This window comes from Trematomus bernacchii, unplaced genomic scaffold (assembly GCF_902827165.1).
Source record: "Trematomus bernacchii unplaced genomic scaffold, fTreBer1.1, whole genome shotgun sequence".
Taxonomy (NCBI): domain Eukaryota; kingdom Metazoa; phylum Chordata; class Actinopteri; order Perciformes; family Nototheniidae; genus Trematomus; species Trematomus bernacchii.
This window is the reverse complement of record NW_022987632.1, coordinates 304,541-330,235: the sequence shown is the minus strand read 5'-3', so window position 1 is coordinate 330,235 and position 25,695 is coordinate 304,541. Positions and strand designations below refer to the sequence as shown.

Here is a 25,695-nt window from a genome sequence, read left to right as displayed (position 1 = left end):
AAAAGTATTGTTGCCAAGCATGTAAATGACAACATGATTGTTTTTCAGCATATGATCATTATCATGGACCACCTCTCTAGCAGGCGGTTGGGTTTACCTCAGGTAGTGATGGACTGGGGTGCAGACATAACTCCTACAAACACAAAAAGGAACAACAAACAGAAACAGAGGGAGAGAAGGAACTTCAAAGAGACAGAAACAGGTTACAGACACAAACACAGAGGGGCTAATAAGCATCAAAAACTGACAGGGGCAGAAACATGTGCAGTACAGATGGAAAACCATACAAAGCCCTACAACAAGATGTTTTAGCTGAGAAGAAGCAGGGAAATAATAATGGGGACAGGAGAGAACGATACGTCCATAAATATGCATGCTACCGTGCAGTCATGTGACTGTTTTAAGTGGAGAGTTTGGGTGGTTTCAATGTGGCTGCAGGGTCTGCTTCTCTTAGTGGGATGTCACCGATGCTACTCAGGCAGAGGGGGTTATTACAGTGACCTTGTTTTTATTTGCAGTTCTTTTGATATCTCAATACGTTTAAATAAGGAAAAAGTGTGTGACCATTTATCTATATACTTGTGACATTGGTCTTATTTAAACTGTGAGTATGTTTAATCAACACAGTCTCACTCCCTGATAGTCCAATAGCGACGCTTGGTCAGGGTCCTTTGGCGTGCAGTTGTGACGCACCGAGTCTCCTTCAGCTTCATAAACGGACGCAAAGAGCTTTCAACTGATTGCAATGTATTCCCATCAGCGGCGGTATTTGACGCTCAGGGAAGCACAGCATCGGTCCATGTCGGTGGCAGTTAAAGGCAATGTGAGCGTCCATTCCCATTGGATAACAGAGAATTTTACACCCGGAAATAAGTATTCTCCTTACTGTCGATTGATTTGACAGTGATATCTGCACTACTCATCAACTCAAAAACACCAGATTATCCTTGTTAATTACACAACATTGATTGGTTTCAATTGTGTACAATGGTTTTGTGTTTTTCCCCTTCGATTCTGATAAACAAATAGTTGTATCGGAGTTTAGGATGGCCGAAGACACTACACCACCCATAATCCTCAGCTATCGTTTGAGACTACACCATGCGCTTTGCTCAACAAACCCCGTGATTAGTCCTCAAGCTCTGTGATTGGTTGACGTCCGACTGTATTCCATATTTAAAAAAAAAAATCGTAAAAGATAAAATCATACTTTATTCAGCAGTGCTTGCTTTACTCTTTGAAAGTCATCACATGAATGCATTGTAATAAATGGTTCGGCTGCATTAAATATTACACATCTGGCTTAGTTCTTTATGTATCTACAGAGATTGGGCCTCAGAATAGACCGGAAACTATTATTTTACCATTCTGTTTTAATTTCACAATAAAGTTAATAGTAATATTTTGTTTGATATTATTTTGTTTTAGGGTTAGGGTTAGCTGGGTCATGTTAAGACCATCTTTTCTGGTTGCTGTGGGTTTTTCCCATAGCTTTTGTGTTACAAATATCAAAACAATATATGTGTGGTTGTCTGTGGATGACAAAATATATCCGTCGTAAACTAAACCCGAAACAGCAGTATATTTTATTGTGTTAACACTGTAAACTTGACAGCTTTTTAACCCGCACCTCCTACTGGTTAAAGCACGTGATTACACGTTTAGAGTAATTGCAATGCAGGTAGATTGTTTTGCTTTTTAATTACTGTTTTTAAATGCCTTTTTCTTAATGTCTTTCATTTTTGTAAAGCCTTGTGTTGAAAGGTGCTGTATAAATAAACTTGCCTTGCCTTGCCGTGCCTAAGGTCTGCTGCATGTTTTGTTGAATGTGTTATATTTGATGAACACATTTAAATATTAAGAGTACATACAAATTAGGGGGAAAGTAGATGGTCAATGATTGAAATATAGAATAGAAAATATCAAGAAGATACTATAAATGATCTCTACAATAAAACAATTTAGTGCCGGATGTACAAAGATATTAATAGGAGGATGTGCAAAACAGACAAACTTATTAGGCTTGTAAGACGTTCAATCAAATAAGGTTCCCACATATATGAACTCCTCTACTGTTTCAACAGCTGGTCATTAACCTGTTAAGCCCTGAGCCTGTTTTTCAGGTCTCAGGCTCAAAAATGACATTCCCAGAACAAATGACCATATCTTCCCTTCTAAAAGGGTTAAATTAATAATCTTTATTCTCAAAGTAATGATAAACCTGTGACTTGGATGTATTAAAGTCAGAATCAATATAGATGTTTTTTATTTTAGAGAAAATTGTAAATTATAGTGTCCGTCCAAAAATTCTTTTTTACTTATAGTGAAAACTACCCTTGGATGATGGTAAGGTAGACTAAAAGCTTTAGGAATCCAAAGTACAACATATAATAAGATTGATGCAAAACAAGTGACATTTGACCTTTTTAGAGAGATTTAGCAAAAAGAAACCACTTCTGGGGTCATTTGGGTGGATTTTCCATATCTCTGGCCCCCCTTGCTCGATTTTGATGGTTGACACCTCTTTCTGACCGTTAGAGCCAATAGAATCGAAGGGGGAGTCCCCCACACACGCTCATTGTGAAAACAAACGGTGGGGGCTTCACGCATGCAGGGTTGCATCAGAGTGAAGAGATCTCGGCTCTGACATCTGGAAACGAAAAAGCAGTTTTATTGCTTATGGATTATCAGAAATCATTTCAAAGAGGGCACAGACACATTGGATTAACCTATGGATTAACTGCAGCATCGTTTTTTATCGTTTTAATGCCATTGAAGACCAGTTTTGACCAAGGTAAGCCATGTTAGCGTTTGTAGCTACCTAGCGCCACATGTTTTGATGTACGTTTTCGTTTATAGAGTCGCAAATGTTTATCACTGAGTGTTGAGGTGGGCACCCATCGATTCTGTGTCTCCAGACGATGCTAATCGATGGGTTGGCTGTGCATCTAGGATAAGTAATAAGGGAGTTATGAGTGAGTTTAGATGCAATGATAGGTTAGCATATTTTTGCTCGTGGCTAATTCAGAGGCTGAGTGTTAGCATTGTGGGGTTTTTTTGGAGAAAAAAAATTAAAAAGATCAGTTAGCTGAGTTTCTTCCCGTTACATGGATATAAAACATTCATAGTTTATTAAATATTAAGATTCCTTAGACGTTGTTTCCTGCAAATGACGCGTTTATCCGCCCGGTACCGGGGGGGCGGTGCGTAAGAGGTTAAAACATATCTAAATAAATATGTGTATCCCGGGCCATAAATGTAAGTATGCTGTCAGATAAAGCCACGGCATCCCAATTCCCGTATAGAGAGGCGAAGTCCCGCCCATCTACTTCCGACCCATGGGACCTTATTTCGGAAAAATTATGTATTGAAGTCAATGGGGAGATAAAACGTATCTTTCGATCCCGTTTGAATTGTGCCACGAATTACACATATGATGTTTGTCAATCTTAAAAAAGAATTTCCATGTAAAAAAAGTCACAGTTTGTCGTAAAACTGTTGAAATATAAGACTATGAAAAATACGCAACTAGAAAGACTACAAATCCCAGAATCCTGGTCCCGCATGCTGGCTCTTACGGAACCGACTAACTCCCCTTGTGTGTATGTACAGCTCTCAACATGCCCAGACTTGTAGTGATTTTCACCTCGTTTAATACTTTTCGCCTCATTCTGAAAGAAAGAAGTGAAATGTGCCAACGTGACAGCTGTCTTGGTGTGTGGTGCGAGACGGGAGATGTAGTTCATTGAGCGGTTTCACACAAAAATAGTGTTACTTCACAATTTTTTATTTTTTTTTAACTTGCAAAATTATCTTTTAAATTGACAAACATCATATGTGTAATTCGTGGCACAATTCAAACGGAATCGAAAGATAATCTTTCTCTCCCCATTGACTTTAATACATAATTTTTCCGAAATATGGAGCTCCCCCGGAAAGGAAGGGACTTCGCCTCTCTATTGCTTTCAACCCACCAGCTTTTATGGAGAAAATAAGTTATATAATAATTAACAAGAGGCATGTTTCTCACTATTTTATGCATAGAAACAACAGGCTACTGTGTGTGTGAGGAATCAGCTGTTTATTTCATATGAGTTTCATTGTGGCAGCGTCCATCACGTCTCTCCCTGGTTGCAATACACAAAGACAGCTAACTGTAAGCTTGTCACTCAGAGGGGGGTGGGGGCTGTCAATGTTTGTTTGTTTGTTTAAAAATGTTTTCAGTCGCGAAAGGTCTAAGCCAATCAGACATGGACAAAAAAAATAGGATCAGTCTATGTGTCGAGGGGGACCTAGTCACCCCTAGCCTTAGTCCTTTACAGCCATGGTCCGGTCAGACAGCGATCAGCTGATGAGAGAGGAAGAGACAGATCACTGCATAAATATGCAAACCTACAGTTAACTTAACTGCTGGAGAAGAAAGATCGGGGGGGGGGGGGGGGGAGAGCTGTGGCTGATGGGCCATTAGGTGTGTAAACACACAGCTGATCACCTGAGAGCTGCCGTTTCATTCAGACCCCATTTACACAGGAACGTTTTCGTTTACGCACCGTATGCGTTTTCAAAAAAGTCTTCCCTTCACACGCATTCGATTCATTTAACGCAGGGGTGGGCAATTATTTTTTACAAGGGGCCACTTCAGAAACTCGAGCTGTGTTGGGGGGCCGAATCAAAAATAAGTTGAACTTAATTCTGCTCAATATACCAATACTGAAAAGGTGTTTTACAGTATGTTAAAGATAAGAAATGAATCAGCTTTATACAAAAAGAAATGAGTGCTTTTGACTTTTGTTTTTCAGTTAATTTTACTTGTTCAGTGAGAAAAATCCAGTCTGTCTTGGGCTTGAACAAGTGCACGGAAATCTGGTTCAATGTCTGAGGTGGATATGCGAAGGACAGCTGAGAGGTGATCATCAGTGATAGAGGATCTGTATCTGGATTTGTTGAACTTCATCACTGAGAATGTCTGTTCACATATGTAGGTAGATCCAAAGAGGACCATCATCTTCTGAGCACGTCTCCTGATGTGTGGAAAGTTCTCCTCTTTCAGGGAAGAGTAAAACTCAGGCAGTGAGACTGACCTAAAGTGCTCTGACAGAAGTGTGTCAGACTGCAGGTCAATGAGTTCAAGCTGAACATCACTGGGTGCATCATCCACATGGCATGTAAATGGGGAAAATATCATGTTCATTTCATTCTCAACTGTTTTGAAGTCTTTAAATCGCCTTGAAAACTCACCATGCAGTGCTTCTAACATGGATGAGTACCTCTGGAGGTGATCAGCTGATGGTGTGGCTTCCTTCAGTGTTGGCAAGTGCGTGAGAATGTTGTCCTCCATTTGGCTTGAGAGAAGCTGCAGCTTTCTCATGAAAGCCTTCACTGCACTGTACATGTCATGCACAAAAAGGCCCTTGCCTTGCAGTTTGACATTTAGTTCACTCATTAGTGCAGTCACATCTACAGCAAAAACCAAGGTCTGCCATCCAGTCTGCATCTGAAAGCTGTGGGATGTCGTTTCCTTTCTTCACACAGAAGTCTTGAATCTCTTCTCTCAGGTCCCATACTCTTTTCAGCACTTTGCCCAGGCTGAGCCACCTGACAGCTGCATGGTAGGGTATGTCACGATGTTCAGTCTCACTTTCCTCCAAAAGTGCAACAAACTGTCTGTGATTCAATGCTCTTGCCCTGATGAAGTTAACTATTTTAGTTACAACATCAACAACATGGTTAATTTTTAACACTGACTTACACAACACTTCCTGATGTATAATACAATGCAAAAATACCTATTTCTGCTCAGGGTTAATTTCTGTCACTTTATCCTGCATTCTCTTCAATAGTCCAACATTTTTCCCTGTCAGATTTGGACAACCATCCGTTGTCACGCCTGCCAGCCTGTCCCATTTCAGTCCCAACTTTTCCACACATGCATTTATCTCCGTGAACAAATCACTCCCTGTTGTTGTACCTTTCATTGACTGCATGGCTGCCAGCTCCTCCGTGATTTTGAAGTCTGTAGTTATCCCACGTAGGAAGATGAGTAGCTGGGCAGTGTCACGTACATCGCAGCTCTCATCCAAAGCCAAGGAAAAAAAGTCAAAGTTGACCGCTCTGTTCTGCAGCTGAAGCTCCAGATTTCCCGCGATGTCCTCAATTCTCCTCGTAACAGTGCGTCGGGAGAGCGGCACTTTCAAACACTCCTTAATGAACTCTCCGTCCGAAAACGGTTTACTTTTAAGACATAACTCGTCTTGACAGCTGCATCTCTGGATGTGGAATGTTTTGTGAAAATGTGTTGTTGGCTTTGCAGCTTAGCTAGCAAAGCATCCGACCCCTTTGCCCACTCTTCCGTTAACATTTATTTTCGCCGGTCAACATGTCCGTTCAAGTTTAAGTCTTCCGGACAAAATTAGAAAAGTGCCGGTCAGAGGTCTTCTTTGTTATTTATTGAGCTTTAAAACAAATTGATAACGACTCTATATAATAATATAAGAATAATAAACTGAGCCTTTCTTTTCCTCCCCCTCTTCTGACAGCCCAGCAGCTGATCTCTGAGCAGGAGACGTGGGGAGAGGGAGACGTGGGGAGAGGGAGGGCTATTTCATCGTTATCAGAAAATGATCGTATAGAGGCGTACACACGGAGCCGTTTGACCCCCCAGAGCGTTCCGTTTGCAGATCTATCCACCTTGGGACCCGTTATCGTTTGCGGGGTCCGTTTCTATTGTTTTGTTACGGCCTCGTGTAAACGAAAGGGCTATACGCAAGAGAAACTATGCGGATACAACCCGTTTCGTCCTCGTGTAAACGGGGTCTCAGACTATTTAAAAAAAAAAACAACGGTCTGATTTGAACATTGCACAACAATGAACTCAATGTGTGATTGTTATAGCAGTAATATTAAACACTAATAATACAGTAAACTATTAACAATAGTATAATATTATAGCCCGTTTGCCCATGGTGAGATGGCGAGGCATCATTAAAAATAAACCTCTTTTTAGTGAATTACTGAGTTTGGGCAAGTTAATAAAGTTTTAATGAAGTTGAATACAGTATATTCATATTTGTCAGTGCTTTCATGTCAATTCGGCGAACATAAACATAAATGATCGTGGCGAAGATGATGATTAAAATAGGATTAAAAATCGGTAGTGAGAGCCGTGCTGCATTTCCTCCCGTCGGATGTGATATAAAAACAAACCGATTATTTTTGTAGTTGTAAACTCACGTGGATTAAACTACATTTATTAGTGCTTTCATGTCAATTCAGCGAACATATGATACATTAAATGATCGTGAGGATGATGATTAAAAATCGTTTGTATGAGCCGGTCTGCATTTCCTGATGAAAAAACAAACCGATGGTTTTGTATTTACGCCAACGTGGATTAAACAACATTATTTTGTTAAATAAAAACATGGTGATGTTTTGTAAATGATTACATGTCTCTTATTTAGCACAGAATATGATCCTATCCGTGACATATGGATCTTAACAAATATCCGCTATATCAGATACCTGTAGATCTATCAGCTGTTTATTTCACATGAGTTCCAGTGTGGCAGCTTTTTAATCACTGCTCCCCCTGGTGGATTCATGATCCATTGCAGCTGGTTACATTATAATTAAATGTACTTATCAAGGGGGCGTATCAAGTCATGCGGGGGGTTTTCCTTTCACGTGCAGATCACGGACCCACATAGAGGCGTCCGAAATGAGGTGCTACATCTGTACCTGTAGAATCTGTGGAATCTCAGCTTGCTAATCGATATCTTGTTTGATCCGATATGTAATAAGGGTATTTATACCCGGGTTGCGGTCAAATAATCAAACAATCAGCTCCTAAATTCTAACCCTATCGTCTAGGGCTGTGCGATTATGGCAAAAATCCTAATCACGATTATTTTGGTCAATAATTGATATCACGATTATTAAAAACGATTATCCATTTACTTTGAAAACATCCATTTATTGAAACAAAAATGTGAACAGTATGTTTTTAACAGTTCATTACCCTGAACTTTAAGTATAATTCAACTGAAAAACCAAAATAAAAAAAATAAAAAGTTTTTATTTTTTATAAAAATAATAATCGTTTTATTTCAATTACGTTGTTTTCGTAATCGTTACAAGACAAAATCGTAATCGAGATTAAAATACGATTAATTGCACAGCCCTACTATTGTCTATTCCTTGACCTCTGAGTGAAACGTCATGGGATTAAGGGATAGTGGATAGGAGAATTCAAAAGGATTTAGGAGAAGAGACTGCGGTACTTTAGAGAATCCGACTGCACTTTCACTATCCGACGTGTTTATGATGCGCCAGCGGAGGTCATAAATGTGCGTCTGCTGCTGTGGGGAAACTATGGAAACTACAGTTTTCTATACAGCGGACTACAACATGGATGTTTAATAAGAACGAGGGACTACTGTAAACTCATCTAGAGACTCTGCACCGTGCTCTGATGCTGTTGTTTTATGCTTTATGAACGTGGACAACAGAGAAACATATTCTTCATGACCAAAGTTGGAATTGAAATAAAAAACGAAAGTGAAACTTATGCTCGTCACCCTCTCCCTCCGGTCCACATTAATACAAATGATCCCAATACGTATGATTGTATGAACTATGAAAAGATCTTAAAATCAATACAAATGTATTTATTATAAACGTTAGTCCTTAACATCTATCACTGTATCACCATTCAAACATCTTTTAAAAGTTGAACAAACCCCACACAGCTCAGTAAAGACTGTGAAATGTTGACTTTATTTGATCATTTCAGTAAAAACTAACGTTCATATTTCTCTTTTTGATTATAATACTGATGAACGTTCAAAACAAAGCACTTTGGCAATTTACCACATACGTTTTAAAATGCTTAATAAGCACCGTAACTTTCATGATATCATTTCTCGCTCATAATCGGTTGTTTCCGTGAACGGCCGACTGTTGTGTGACGGCAAATGCTGCGGCTGCAAGGCATTGTGGGGCAGCATTTTCTCCTCTCCTTTCGGTTAGGGAGGTCCAGTGGTTCCTAAGCTAGAGGAGGTTATAAAGGAAGTTTGAAACCTCCTTTCCTTTCATTTAGAGAATTGGAACGGCACTTATCATGGCTGCCACTGATACCCCTTTCACACCAACGGTGTTTCAGGGCCGGTTCGGTGCTGGTGCTTGAAAAGCACCGGGTTTTCCTGTTCACACCGCAGCGGAGCAGCGTCATAGCTCCGGAATCCGGTTCGTTTCGAGCACCAAAAAGTTGTCCGTCTAGAAGCAAGAACCGCATACGTCACGCTTACGTCGGAGGGGGGCGAGATTAACCTGAGCTAACACTTAAGGCGAGTACGGCAAATAAAAGTTGTAACAAGCAGTAGTGCTGAGCAAAGTGACTAGAACGCAACCACACACTTGTTAAAAAAAACACACTTTATAAAGTCAGGCAACACTAACCAGGCTTCGTGTGATTCTGTTTATTTGTACCTTACTTTGACCATCCGTTCGCTGTTATTGATCATTGTGGAGAGCAGGCAGACGTTTTGTTTGTTATTATAGCAGCTATCGGATGGAATCAATACATGGGCTGCACAGGTTGTCATGTCCGACTATCACAAGTAGAATCATAATGAAAAATACGTCGGTAAAAAGTGCCTGTAGAAAACTGCTTAGCAAGTAGTCAGTTTAGCTTCGGTTGCTATGCTAACATCACCCATGTTATACCAGAGAAACTTTCATAACAGCGTTGTGATGCCAAACAGCGTCAATTCAGACTGACACACATTCACTTAAGGGGAACTGGGGATATGTATCAGCTGCTTGTGTGACAGTCAGACAGTGAATACTTTAGAGCCGTGTGAGCTAACCCGGAGCTAACGGGAGAATACACTCCCGTTGAAGAGCAGCCGGCCAGCACTGCAGCGGTCGGTAAATGCCGCTGAAACACATTAATAAACAATGAACCACGGCACTCTGGAGAAAAGTATAAGGTTGGAGAAGTCGTTATTTAATTTAATCTGGCTTCGTATGATTAAAAGCAACGCAGTCCCCGGCCCGTTGTTGTGAGGTGAGCTCCGGCGTTGGGGAGAAACTCAGCGACGTAAACTGTGACGTCATGACGCAGCAGCGGCAGCACCAGTCGGGCTCTGAGCGGTGTGAAAAGAGCCGGCGCTAAACCGAAGAACCGGTTCTGAACCAGAAAAGCTCTAGCACGGAGCTTGAACCGGAGTTGCGTTGGTGTGAAAGGGGCATGTGGGACTTCCGGGTCATTTCACTCCGTTAGGAAGGTTCCTAAGCTAAATGGACTATTCGACCGCAACCCTCGAGTTCTGTGCTAAGTGTGTTAGCATTTTTTCACTCAGGGCTCATTAAGACGCTTCTAGTGAGACTTGTGTTTTGTTTCGGTAAAAATGAGACACAGTTTCGTGAAGAAAAAAAAAAAACCCGCAGCGCCTCCGGGTTCAACAGGTTAAAGGTCATTTGAGGAGTTGTGGTAAATAGTAAGATTTCTTGTAGTGTTATTTTGCTACTGGGTCATCCATATACTCTACAACTTTCTATTTAGTTTTTTAATTAATTTCTAAAGGCTTCTATTAGTGTTTGCATAGCAACATATTGAAGAATGATAGGAACTCAACGAGTACTAAGTAAGTACCTTAGCATACGTCTGTGTTTGTACGGAGGAGTGGCGTTCTCTATCTGCATAACACAAGCTGCCTGCAATATCACACAATACATGTTGACAACCAGCTAAAAGTATAAATTATGAACAAATACAGTACGAATAATTATACTATCTGATAATATACAGTAGGTTAGGTGCAGTTATTGTAGAAAGAAAAAAAGAAATTCAGGCAAAAGATGTCAACCACGAACAGCCAGGTACCATGATCACTGACACACACCGACACACACACAACAGTGGAAAGACAACACTCACACAGCTCTATCGGAAGGTGTGATCACAGAGGAGCTGTCATGTTGTTTTGGGCATTTCAGAATGACATGATGACACCACAAGATGACAGGGTTAAACATTGGAGGAAGAGGAATGAGAGAAAGGTAATGGAGGGTTAAATATTGTAACAGAGAGGTCATAACTCACAGTGAGTTAACGCTGCAGATGGATGAGCTGCTAGAGTGCGCGTTACCTCGACTGCGTGTTAGAAAACTGCACATGCACAAAACAAAAATGGGGAAGAGGGAACATCATATACTGTAGGATCAAGTCAGAGAAACAGCCACACACAACCTGACATTTCTCTGTGTGGTGTGTCCTTTAGTCTCCCATCACTTCTCAATGCAAAAAACGCAAGACTGAGCCAGAGAGGAAAGTTCACAAACACACCGTCAGGGACATTTATACTATACTACAATGAGCAAGATTAATACCATTACATCTTAGAAATAAGAAGGTATGGCGTTTACAACATTGTACTGTTCAGAATGTTCATTTTATGTTGCTCGCTCAAATAAAAAGAATCTGAAACAGGAATAAAGCAATACATATTAAATCCCAGGTACCTGGTTCAATAACCAGACTGATATGCAGTATAATAAACATTTGTATATACTCTCTGTGGAATCAACAGTGGGTCCATAAAAGCCTTAATAGTTACACTTAATTTTGACACAGCTGTATTTGCGTTTTCAGATTTTTGTTACATTATATAACAGCTATTAACTGGTTAGGAGACCGTGCCAAGTGAATATGATGTCACTATATGAACGTTATTAGCAAATAAAAACACCAGGAATAGGATAGGTTATTTTTGTCAGGTATAATGTATCTCAAAATCAGACCAAACGTGACCAAATCACACAGAGTGGAGAAGAGCTTATGTTTACATTTCTTAGTATGTGAGCCAGTTAAAGGGAAGCAGGGGGAGATTATTCTTCAGATACTTTTATTTTAAAGATATTTCATGACTATGGCTGATATTAAGCCAAGGTTAGCAATATAGAAAGAAGGATAATGGATTGAAAATCAAAAAAGACTAAAGTGAACAGGGATAGAGCATGGGCAAAAAACAAGATTCAACCTGGTTCAATAGAATTCTAAGATTTGAAATTTCAAATCCTGCTGACTACTTGAAGTCTTTGCTATGCATCCTGAACACAGCTGTGTTCCAAAATGAAAAATAGTAACTAAGAGGAAGCTACGTCTGTCTTTTACTCTCACGTTTGTGTAAAAGCAGACAGTGAAACAAGAAGAAGAAGAAGAAGAAGACTGAAGAACACACACCTGCATGAAGAGATTCCACATGTTTGGGCTGTAGCTATAGCCATGTATTGTCTCACATGTGTGTATTGTTCGTGAAATAATGAGTTATTATGTGCATAGCTGATTTGCTTTTTAGTCTAACTTCTGTTTTTGTCAATTTCTTTATATTTTTCAGGTTAAAGAGATAGTTGTGATTTTGTAAAACAACAAACAAAAACAGTACAATGGTACATTGGGAGTTGGTGCTCTACCAATGCCCCAAGCAGTTAGTGACTTTGTTGGGTCACAAAATAACCACAACTGATCGAGGCGTACACTTAAAACTAATATATATTTTTGTCTAGGTTGAGTACTTGTTGCCCTGTCTCTGTCCACAGCAGCACTTTGGTTATGTTCAGTAACTCCTGTCTGTCTCTCCACACTGGAGGCATCAGACAATGACTATGGAGACTCATTCCACATGCAACCCCCCCTCATAACATCCAAACTGCTGGTACTTAGCATGAGCAGTACAACAACCTGCATGTAGCCTGAGTGTGTGTGTTTCTGAGTGAGGAGGCAGACATCAGAGGAGTGGACTCACGCTGTGATGGAGATGTTGGTGGCTGACATGGGGCTGACCTCCTTCCCCTCCTTTGTTTTCTGGAGTGCGAGCTTCTTATTGATGGCCTCCTCTTGCTCCTCTTCATCCTGGACAGTATGTGCAGAACAGACACACATACATACAAACAGTACATACAGCAAGTCATTGAGAGGTTTGGCCTTATAGTAACATTTTGATGACTGTGCAGTGCAGTTGGCTAGCCTCCGTATGCAGTCGAGGGTTCAGCTCATGTGTATGATAAATGGACTGCATTTATATATCTCTTTTCCAGTCTTTGTAACACCACATATATACATATACAAGTCAACAATTACCCATTCACACACATTCATACAGAGGCTGCCATACAGACCCACACTCACACACTGATGGCCATGGTCAACATCTGGACTGCAGGGGTTTGGGATTGATCCACCGACCCTTAGGTTGTAGGGTGACTATCTACCTTGTGAGCCACAGCTCCCCATAGCAGGACTATGTTTGGTGATCCACCAGCCAAAGGGATCCCTATAAGTCCATCTTTTATTATTCAAGGTACCCTTGAGCAAGGCACCAAACCTCTGGCGCCGGACAAACTGGCAACCTGTTTGCTTAGACATATCTCGGTATACCAGACAAATGCATGTGTGTGTATTGTACCTGTACTTCCCCTGGGGGAAAAACAAAGGTTCATCTTCATCCCAATTAATGACCACGTCACCTTCTCACCGTGTCTGGTACTATGAGAAAGTTATTCATTTTAAGTTAAGCACTTCCAAGGACCAATATCTTTTTTCTGAAACTTTCAAAACGTCGATTTTCATTTCCACCTCAAATTCACCAACTTTTAAGGATTTAAAGGAACCGTGGAAACCCTGCAAACACCTGCCCCCTGGTGAGGGATAAAGAGCTACAAATAATCTTATAAATTCAATATAATGATATACTGACCTGGCATTACATCAGTTATATAACAACAGCCACTCCGAAATGACCTCAAACACATCCCATTCATATTCACTGTCTTCTATAAGATAAATAAAAGGCTGGCTGCATGTGGGATTGGGTTTAAGGTAAACCCTTTTATTGATGGATGCTGTTGGTGTATGAAGCCAGGATGTGTGAGGCTATAAATAAATACTGTACCTTAGTGAGCTCCTGGGCATTGGCCAGGTTATCCACAGCGATGGCCAAGAAAACGTTGAGCAGCGTGTCTGGTTATTTGTGGTCTGAGAAAAATATCAAATGATCAGTGGCGAGCCGTCAGGGCCCTCTAGGCCCTCTCTGAGGGCCTAAGATATTTTACAAAATAATATTTAAAAACATTAAAAAATAATAATAATAATAATTAAAAAATATATATATATTTTTTTCATTAGTTTTACCAAAATAACTTGATTTAATTGTATTTAAAATAACATTTCCAAATAAATAAATCCTTCGAATCTGCCTATTCAGTTTCTGTTGGAATGTGAAGGGTTAAATGAAAGAAGCTCCTTTAGCCGTCTCTGCGAGTCACTGTGAAGATAGGAGCTGATTGGTGGTCCAGCTATAAATTCACAGAGGGCCAAGCTATAGTAACTCAACGAGAGAGTAATGTCAAATGACAGTACAATTGACCAATCATATCTTCCCTCTAAATGGGTGGGCTTTATTATCGCGGACTTTATGACAAGTTCCGCCCGCTGTGAAGTTTATGCATGTGTTATAACGGGTCAAGCTAGGCGGAAGTAGCTAATTAGCATACATTCGTTCATGATGTCTCACGTCAGTGATAGTGATGACATAGTTTCGAACATTTTAACCGAGTCATTTTCAAGATTGAGTTACAATGATAAACTGGAGTGGCAAAGGATCAGCTGCATGACCCGCCATCAAGTGCTTCATCCAAAAGGACAGGAGGATGGACTTTGTGTTTAAGTGATTTGATCATCAAAGGTAGGCCTAAGTCATTTTCAATGTGGGCCGCCGTGCCGACTTAATTCCTTTTTAATTGTTACTTGGCTGTTGGTGCCTTGTCATGATAGGTGTTTATATAAATCCGAATAATGGTCGAAGTCTTGACTGATGATGTGAATTTATTGAAATCTCCAATATCAACAGTTCGACCCTTATTCGGAGGGAAAGGCTACAGTAAGAGCTTGTGCCTCTTCGGGGGATGCTAACACTTATCCTTTACTTTCTCCGTCTTTATATGTAGATATTACTTTTCTCCGTTAATCTCCGCTCCTTTTCTCCGTCACATTGTTTCCATAGCAACAACAACTTCCTGTCAACAGCGTAAACTCGCCTTCAAAATAAAAGCATGTCCATACAAAAAAGGAAGCCAAGCCAAATGACATTTAAGAGATATATACAACTGCAACGAAAGTAACAAACACAATGCAATATCCTTTTCAATTTCAAAGAACACAAATTGGGTTATTTACAGGTGTTGTTTTGTGTGATAGAGGGTCGCTGTCATTGATGCGTTTGGCATCCCGGGCCGTTGTTTTGATATTCCGCTGAAGTATACGCTGTGACGTAATAACTCTTTTTTTTTTCTTTTTTTTTGAGGGCCTAGGTATAAAAGTCATGGCTTGCCACAGCAAATGATTGATACACACAGAATCAATGTACAATTGCAGCTGTTCTTCAAATGAATGCTGCACACTTTCATTGTGGCTGCTTGAATGCCACAAACGTGAAGTGATTTGGATCAATCGGCAAGGATACAGTTTCCAAAGAGAGTGAGAATGATGAAATAAATGGAGGTGAACATCCCCCCTTTAACGCCCCCCTGGGATTCGATCCCATGGTACATGACTGCATTCCAGTCCTCCCCAGTGAGGATCTGCAGGGAAGACACAGGCTCAGGGTTTTAATCCACTTCAGTGCAACAAGCAGAGCAGGGGGGGGGCATGATGGAGGTGACCTTTACCTGGAACACGGTGAGAATGGCTGCTGGGAATGTGTCAAAGTTTGTTGTCGGCGTTTCATCTTCAAAATTAAATCTGCAGGGAGAAAATAAAACAGTGTTTGAATGTAAACCAGATTTACAGCCACATCCCAGTCAAAGTCCTACCTTTATTTAATGTAACAAGTAATGTGTAATCAGGGTTGGGTTGTAACGGAATACATGTAACAGCGTTACGTAATCAGAATACAAAAATCAAGTAACTGTATTCAGCTCGCGTTACATTTGAAAAACGAGTAATCTGATTACAGTTACTTTCGTAAACCTGAAGTGAATACATTTTGATTACTTATTGGAATTATTGGTGGAAAGGTTTCCTCACAACATTTAATATTCATTACTAAAGGTACAGCCGAATCATCACAGCGCACAAAACCTATTACCGCCGCAGATGGACCAAAAAAGGGAGCGTTTGAAAAAAATGTGCGGGTCCGCTCAGTGAAACAATAACAACGAAACATGGAGGAACAAAAGTCTGCGTTTAAATCGTGTGTGTGTGTGTGTGTGTAGAAGTGTGTGTGGTTAAAACACATCAGCCTGCGGTCGCTCTTTAGCCTTTCTAATGATTCTTTCTGAAGGTAAGCACAGTGAAGGCGGTGCGTGAAAGGCACTGCACGCTCCTCTTCTCAGAGGCTGAGTTAACCCTCCCGCTGCCTCCTGGTGCTGCAGAGGTTTCATGAAGTGAAGGAGGTTTTCCTTCTACAAAACAGCTGTGGGCAGCAGATACTGTGAGTGTCACGGACATGAATTCATAGATCAAGGCAGACTGGTGCACACACTCTCCTGTTTTGCCAATCCGGTGCTTAACAAATATAGCTCTACACCCCTGGCCGAAATGTCCTTAAAATGAAGTCCGAGTTCGACATTTTAATTCATGTCCTGCCAACACTGGCAGGACAGAAGGCGACACGCCCGTTCTAAGCCGTGTCCCTCACTCCTCACATCCCAAGCTGCATCCCCAAAAAGTGTATTATGTTGTTACATCGTTTCAGATGTTATGTTTCAGTTGTGCTCTTGATAAACCATTAAAACAGTAAAAACACGTTCAGTTTCCTTTTGCTTTTTGTGTCTCCTGTTCACCAAAACATACCCATCTGTGATGGAAAAAGAAAGTAATCCAAAAGTAATCTAAAAGTAATCTGATTACGTTACTTTTTTAAGACACGTAACTGTAACTGTATTCGGATTACTTTCAGAGCCATGTAATCAGTAATCAGTAACTGATTACATTTACAAAGTAACCCTCCCAACCCTGTGTGTAATGCACTACTTTTTTTGAGTAACTACCCCAACACTGGTCATACTGTATGTAATCTGATTTGCAGGGTGCTATCAAAAAAGGCAGGTGCATTCAATCTTGTATATTAGGTGTGTGTGTTCAGACTCAGTATAAACTCTGAGAATGTTTAATGCAAATTGTGTAAATCAGGTTCACTGAATGACTCACTGTCCACCAAACAGCTGCATGCCCAGCAGAGCGAACACCACGATGAAGAGGAAGAGGAGGAACAACAGGCTGATGATGGACTTCATGGAGTTGAGAAGGGATACTACCAGGTTCCTCAAAGAATTCCAGTACCTACACACACAGATATATAAAACATATAATTATTTAATGATACCCCCCAGGTGCCCAGACTATTAAAAAAAGTTAAAACACTTTCAGCAAGATAAATGTATATATCCAATTCCCGCTGCATTGTTTAAAAAAATTATTCTGTGGTGTAAGACGTTCAATCAAATAAGGTTCCCACATATATGAACTCCTCTACTGTTTCAACAGCTGGTCATTAACCTGTTAAGCCCTGAGCCTGTTTTTCAGGTCTCAGGCTCGAAAATGACATTCCCAGAACAAATGACCATATCTTCCCTTCTAAAAGGGTTAAATTAATAATCTTTATTCTCAAAGTAATGATAAACCTGTGAGTTGGATGTAGAAAAGTCAGAATCAATATAGATGTTTTTTATTTTAAAGAAAACTCAGATTTTACATAGTAAAAAACTGTAAATTATAGTGTCTGTCCAAAAATAATTTTTTACTTATAGTGAAAACCACCCTTGGATGATGAGTTAGTAGACTAAAAGCTTTAGGAATCCAAAGTACAACATATAATAAGTACCCTGTATCAAGATTGATGCAAAACAAGTGACATTTGACCTTTTTAGAGAGATTTAGCAAAAAGAAACCACTTCTGGGGTCATTTGGGTGGATTTTCCATATCTCTGGCCCCCCTTGCTCGATTTTGATGGTTGACACCTCTTTCTGACCGTTAGAGCCAATAGAATCGAATCACACTCATTGTGAAAAGAAAAGGTGGGGGCTTCGCGCATGCAGTTTTGCATCAGAGCGAACCTATCTTTAGCTCTGACATCTGGAAACGGAAAAGCAGTTTTAATGCTTATGGATTATCAGAAATCATTTCAAAGGGACACAGACACATTGGATTAACCTATGGATTAACTTCAGCAGCGTTTTTATCGTTTTAATGCCATTGAAGACCACTTTGGAGAGACTACAGAGCCAAGGTAAAAATGTTAGCATTTTTAGCTACCTAGCGCCACTTGTTTTGATGTCTGTTTTTGCTTATAACGTCACCATTTCGTATAATTCAGTGATAATGAGGGTACCCATCGATTCTGTGTCACCTCACGATGTGAAACGATGTCATGGATGTAGAGAAAAGATAAATAATAAGGTTTTGTGAGTGATTTTCGGTGCAGTAATCTGTTAGCATTTTTCGCTCGTTGCTAATTCAGAGGCTCAGTGTTAGCATTGTGGGTTTTCTTTTGAAAAAAAAAAAAAAATATCAGTTAGATGAGTTTCTTCCCGTTACATGGATATAAAATATTCATAGTTTATTAAATGAACATGCCCTCAGACACTGTTTCCTGCAAGATGTTGCGGCAGTGCCCCGGTACCGTGGTCTCTCGGGCTTAACAGGTTAAACAGAACAGGAGGAAAATGAGGGGGTGGGTTACAACAATATAATATACAGTTAATATAAAATGCACTTCATAAGCTGTGTTTCCAGCACTCTGGCAGGAGACTCTGAAGACTCACTTGGTGACTTTGAAGATCCTGAGCAGCCTCAGAGCTCGCAGCACACTGATCCCAAACGACGCGCCGGGTTTGATGGCCGCCCAGATGACCTCAAAAATGCTGCCGATAATCACCTGCAAACACAGTTTCCATTTCCAAACACTGCAGTCATTTTGCTATTCTAGCAACAGTCAAACATACAGTACTTTCTTCTGGAAGCACTCGTCCTGGATCGTTTGAGTGACTCGACACATGCTCACACTAACGGCCCCTACACACGGCGGCGTGCGTTGACGCTTGGCGGTGGGCGTGTCTTGAGCTTGGGGAGTTTACGCGAGCAACGTGACCAACAACCAATCACATGAATCTCTCCTGTCAATTGCATAAAAGGTTTTACATGTCACACTTTATATGATGAACATTTATGACATTAATGTCTATGGTGCTATTTTACGCAACATTCCATGCTGGCTATATACTGTCTATGCTTGCTAGCTGTCCATTCAAACGAAGTACACTGAATATACAGATGTAGCACTCCAGATAGGACTCCAGCTTACAGCTTCCTGCCTAAAACCAGCGTCTGGGAATGCGCTCCCACTATTTTCCAAGAGGGCGTTGCCAGATTTTCAATTTCAGGATTTAACCAGGAGATGGCGCTTCATTCACAAATACAGAAAGACAACTTTTCATGGACTTTCAGTTGTGTTTTGAAGAGCATTTGAACACATCAATATTTTAGATCAAATAAAGTATAACTAATCTTGTAATTCAATAATATATAGTCTTTATATATTAAATAATCATAATAATAATGTAAATGTTTACATTACACTTCTTTATTTGTCATGCTCATACTTTTACCTTTACAATCGTTTGCTTTAATATGCAGTATATATTTTTTATATTTTTGTGTTTGCTTCCTCCTGCTCCCTTTCGGACACATACTGTATGATTTATTATTATTATTAATATGAAGATATTATTAAGATAAGATAAGATAAGATGTTATTTTATTGATTGAACATTTTAGTTTAGAATGTGCTATCCCACGGTAATTCAGAAGGCTCACAGGTCACATTCCGACCATTATTTAAAACAATAGGTGCTTTCACACCGTCTACAGTTTGATTTGTATAGAGGGAGCTGTGGCTGAATGGCCGGCGATTAGGTGTGGCGCATTTATCATTAGGTGATCAGAGCTGCCTGCCTGCCGTCAGATTTCATTTAAAAAACAGGTCTGATTTTAAGACAATTTCTGCGCTCATAAAGAATGATAAGAATAAGAATTAAAGCTGCAAGCAGCGTTGAGCGGGTCTTCGACGCTCCGCAGGCTGTTGTCCGCACGTCGAGGTATCATGCAGGAGTTTTCCGGACTCGGCCGTTGGCAAACGTGGGAAGTTTCAGGCCGATCGGACAACGTAAATGGGAGTTACAGCAGTATCATACAGTAAACATTGTGTTTGATGGCGAGTGATCTATCGCCATGGCAACGGCATATGATGACATCCCAGAATTGGCGTAGAGCTGTTGAGGGGCGGACTAGTAGTCGTCATCTGAAGTCTGGTGCAGTTTGGACCATTTTCCAATGACTTAAGACAACATTGTGTTTTATGGCGAAGGATGCGTTGCCATGGAAACGGCATATGATGACATCCCATAATTGGCATAGTGCTGTTGAGGGGCGGACTAGTAGCCGTCATCTGAAGTCTGGTGCAGTTTGGACCATTTTCAATTGACTTAAGACAACATTGTGTTTTACGGCTAGGGATGCGTTGCCATGGAAACGGCATACGGTGAGATCTCAGATTTCACCTAGAGCTGTTGAGGGCCGGACTACTAGCCATCATCTGAAGTGTGGTGCAGTTTGGAACATTTTCCATTGACTTAAGACAACATCGTGTTTTACGGCGAGGGATCCGTTGCCATGGAAACGGCATACGGTGAGATCTCAGATTTCACGTAGAGCTGTTGAGGGCCGGACCATTAACTGTCATCTGAAGTCTGGTGCAGTTTGGAAGCTTTTCCATTGACTTAAGAGAACTTCGTGTTTAACGGCGAGTGATTTGTTGCCATGGAAACGGCATATGATGACATCCCAGAATTGGCGTAGAGCTGTTGAGTGCTGGACCATTAACTGTCATCTGATGTCTGGTGCAGTGTGGACCATTTCCCATTGACTTAAGACAACATTGTGTTTTATGGCGAGGAATGCGTTGCCATGGCAACGGCATATGATGAGATCTCAGATTTCACTTAGAGCTGTTGAGGGCCGGACCATTAACTGTCATCTGAAGTCTGGTGCAGTTTGGAAGCTTTTCCATTGACTTAAGACAACTTCGTGTTTTTTGGTGAGGGATTCGTTGCCATGGAAACGGCATACGGTGAGATCTCAGATTTCACGTAGAGCTGTTGAGGGCCGGACCATTAACTGTCATCTGAAGTCTGGTGCCGTTTTGAACATTTTCCATTGACTTAAGACAACATTGTGTTTTACGGCTAGGGATGCGTTGCCATGGAAACGGCATACGGTGAGATCTCAGATTTCACGTAGAGCTGTTGAGGGCCGGACCATTAACTGTCATCTGAAGTCTGGTGCCGTTTTGAACCTTTTCCATTGAATTAAGACAACATTGTGTTTTACGGCGAGGGATGCGTTGCCATGGTAACGCCATATTAAGTAACATAAACTTTGACGTAGAGCTGTTCAGGGCCGCAGTGTTAACCATCATGTGAAGTTTGGTGGCGTTGTGAGCATGTCAGTTTCAGTTATGACATCATCGTATTCCATGGCGTTTGATGGACCTAGCATCGAGCGAACGCGAACTTTGGCGCCAAATAACGGCTGTGCCGTGCGAAAGAAAAAAACTTCCGTGATAACTTTTAATTGCCCATGTCTCGAGATGCTACCCGACGAATTTCGAGTCGTACGGATAAAGTCCCTGGGAGAAGATAGATTTCGTGCGGAGGACGAAAAACGCGATAAATCGCGTTTTTCCGACTCCAAATTCAAAATGGCCGGCTTCCTGTACGTTATTTTACACCCCTCCAAGAGGCTTTTTGGTTTGTCTCCGCACCCTAGATATGCGTAGCGAGTTTCGTTCGTTTACGTGAAAGTTAAAGTGGGGGGAGTTTAGGTTAAAAACGGAAGTGGGCGTGGCCTACGCAATTTTTGACGCAAAGTTCCGGAACCAATTACACATCTGAAGTTGCACCACTTCTGACGCGCGTGCAAAATTTGGTGAGTTTTCACATATGTTGCGGGGGTCAAAGGTTTATCGGTCGCTGCGCGACCGATTTCAATAGGGTCTTCGCCGACCTAGGTCTCAGACCCTAATAATGCGTATTGAACTGGTTTCATTAATTAGTGAGTTTATTTCAGGTAATTAGGTAGAAGCCCTTTTTTATCAGTAACGAATTTAGCAGTTGAACATAAAAGTCAACTAACTGAGTGTCACTTGCAATGACAGTGTTGTGTTTTTATTTTATGAACCTTTTACATTAAAAATGGTTGTTGAATATATAAATATTATTATGAATATGGATAAATACTAGGCTATTTATTATAAACGTTAGTCCTTAACATCTATCACTGTGTATATCACCATTCTTTAATTAAATGTTTGATAAGTGCACAGTACAGTAAAACACGTACACAGATACATTATTTTGTATTTTTATTGAAGTAGCCTTATAGAACCTGATGACAATGTCAATTTCCACTATGTCCACCTTTATTTTGCACAACCAACTAATAACATAATGATTAATTTCAGATGATAATACTTTTCAGGGTTAGGGTTAGGTCCGGTCTGACAGCGCTTAGCTCTCTGCTCTCTTTACCTTCACTGCTCTAAACAAAGTCAAAAATCAACATACAGTAGGGGGGTGGGGGATGGTGAACGGTATGGTCAATGTTTGTAAACACAATCCCCAGGATGTGTCCTAATCAAACCAAAAGAGAAAATGCAGATATTACACTCATAAAAGAAATGGCAGACATATCAGTACTCTTAGTACCAAGTTGTCTCAGACAATCTGCATTTCCTAATGTGGGATAGTTCTGTGCAAAATGTGGGACACTGAAAAGTCTATGTTAGAAAGCCTCAGTCACCTTAATTCATGTAATAAAAACATCTCAGGTCAGTAACACTCAAAGCTAAATGTGCAATACCATGTTCAGCTATGTTACTATTTATAATGTTATTGTTGTTACAACAGAAGATGTTTTTCTTTAAATTGAAGTTAAATGCATCAATCTGGTGCACTTTGAGGGCAAAATTAAGAGATTTATGGTGTTCACACGAGACAGCTCCGTTTAGCTCCAACCGCTGGAAAAAGCTGCAGTACATATGCCGAGCCTGTACGTAGCGCTGTAACTTCCTCCACAAAAGCAGCGAAGAAGCATGGTTGTCATGGTTGCCCTTCTGTTTATTCACCGTGGTGGGGGCCGAGGGAACCGGGCAGAGTTTTTCGCCGGTCAACGTGTGTTAAAGTTTAAATCTTCCGGACAAAATTATAAAAGTGCCGGTCAAAGGTCTTCTTTGTTATTTATTGAACTTTAAAACAAATGAATAACGACTATATAATAATAAAATCATTCCACCATCATTCCAGTGCCAAAGAAGTCATCTCCATCCGGCTTCAACGACTACCGTCCCGTCGCACTAACTCCCACCATCATGAAGTGCTTCGAAAGGCTGGTCATGAAGCACATCAAATCCACCCTCCCCCCATCGCTGGACCCGTTTCAGTTTGCCTACCAAGCTAAACGGTCCACAGAGGATGCAATCTCCTCCGCTCTCCACCCAGCCCTCACACACCTGGACACTAACACTAAGGCTAAGACTAAGACTAAGGACCCATATGTCAGAATACTATTCATAGACTTCAGCTCAGCATTCAACACCATCATCCCCCAGCAGCTTGTACAAAAACGTACAGACCTGGGCCTCAGCCCCTCTCTCTGCAACTGGTTGCTGGACTTCCTCACAGAGAGACCACAAGCTGTACGGGTCAACAATAACACCTCAGACACCCTCATACTGAGCACGGGGGCCCCCCAAGGATGTGTGCTCAGCCCCCTTCTCTTCACTCTGCTGACCCACGACTGCAAACCCATCTTCAGCACCAACCACATCGTGAAGTTTGCAGACGACACTACTGTGGTGGGTCTCATCAGCAACAACGATGAGACTAACTACAGGAAGGAAGTGAACCAGCTGGCCCTGTGGTGCCAAAACAACAACCTCTTCCTCAACCTGGAGAAAACAAAGGAGATAGTTGTTGACTTCAGGAGAACCCACCGTCGACCCCCTCTCCCCCTGACCATCAACGGCGCTGCTGTGACGCAGGTGACCAGCACCAAATTCCTTGGTGTGACCATCACTGATGACCTCACCTGGAAAAACAACACCACCGCACTAGCGAGGAAAGCCCAGCAGCGCCTGTACTTCATCCGGAAGCTCAAGCGAGCCGGAGCATCACCCCCCATCATGCTGTCCTTCTACCGAGGCGCCACCGAGAGCATCCTCAGCAGCTGTATCACGCTGTGGTTCGGAAGCCGCACCGCCGCCGACCGCAAGAGCCTGCAGCGCATAGTGAACTCTGCCCAGAGGATCATCGGTGCCTCACTCCAGAGATGGAGTACTCGAGTCCTGGACTCGGACTCGAGTCGGACTCGAGTGTCGATTTTCGGGACTCGTGACTCGACTCGGACTCCCGCACTGATTGACGCGACTCGGACTTGGACTCGTGAATTCTCGCGCACGATGACTTGGACTCGGACTCGTGAATTATCGCGTACGCTGACTTGGACTCGGACTCGGACTCGTGAATTTTTCCCCCCATGATGACTCGGACTCGACTTGTACATTGACCTCCGACTTGGACTCGGACTCGGACTCGAGCAAGTTTTCTATGGAGTCTGATGTCCTCTATCCTGGCGTGTGCACCGGCTGCGAGGCGAGTTCACGTACTGGGCCCCGCTATTCCAGTCTAAAGATGTCTAGAGACACACCCCGCATCGTGCTGTATGCTTTCACACATTCTGCTTCCACATTGGAAAAGAGCAGCGCAAAATGCTCTATGTGGAAACAATATTGAAGAGAAGGCTCCGTAACACATTACTCTAAACATCGAGTTCAGACATATAGGCTGTCTTGAACACTATCATCAGAGTAACGTCATCTAATCAATACATAAAGATTCAGCCGATAACACGAAAGCATATGGCTACTTAACATGCAGAATGACGTCATTTTGCATGCTAAGTAGCCATGTGCTTTCTGGGGCAAAATCTTTATCAGTAAACCGATTTAACCGGTAAAAGTTCCTTCAAAATAAGAGTCCCGATCTTATTACTATCAAAATAAAAGTGCAAAACGAAAACTTTACCATAGGCATACGGCATAGGCATATTGGCATACAAATATAATCACTTCTCTAAAAGGTAACTCATTTTAAACATAGTTTATATATAATAATAATAATAATAATATTAATATTAGTAATAAGCTTTATATTTGTATAGCACCTATTACAAGAATTGTAGCCAAACTGGCTTCACAGCAGTTCAATAGACAGAATAGTATAACATGACAGGATAAAAGCAATGTAGAGGAGCAGCTACATTTCAACACATATATCCATGAAGATTAATACATGAAGACTTGTGACTCGGACTTGACTTGGACTCTTCTTAGGTGACTCGGACTTGGACTCGGACTCGAACACAGGTAATGATGACTCGGACTCGGACTTGACTCGGACACTCCTTGGGTGACTCGGACTTGGACTCGGACTCGAACACAGGTAATGATGACTCGGACTCGACTCGGACATTCCTTGGGTGACTCGGACTTGGACTCGGACTTGACTACGACTCTCCCTTG

General features: G+C 41.3%; 1 protein-coding gene across 1 annotated transcript in view; it reads right to left on the bottom strand.

Moving 5' to 3' along the window:
• cacna1ba (calcium channel, voltage-dependent, N type, alpha 1B subunit, a) overlaps positions 1–25,695 on the bottom strand; it is a 253,260-nt gene that overhangs the window by 71,906 nt on the left and 155,659 nt on the right. The window contains exons 13-20 of the mRNA XM_034133047.1: positions 18,824–18,936; positions 17,210–17,341; positions 15,727–15,799; positions 15,522–15,639; positions 13,953–14,020; positions 12,807–12,913; positions 11,105–11,170; positions 98–133 (exon numbers count right to left, since the gene is read on the bottom strand). Coding sequence (XP_033988938.1) covers positions 98–133; positions 11,105–11,170; positions 12,807–12,913; positions 13,953–14,020; positions 15,522–15,639; positions 15,727–15,799; positions 17,210–17,341; positions 18,824–18,936 — 713 coding nt within the window. The remainder of the gene's footprint in view (positions 1–97; positions 134–11,104; positions 11,171–12,806; positions 12,914–13,952; positions 14,021–15,521; positions 15,640–15,726; positions 15,800–17,209; positions 17,342–18,823; positions 18,937–25,695) is intronic.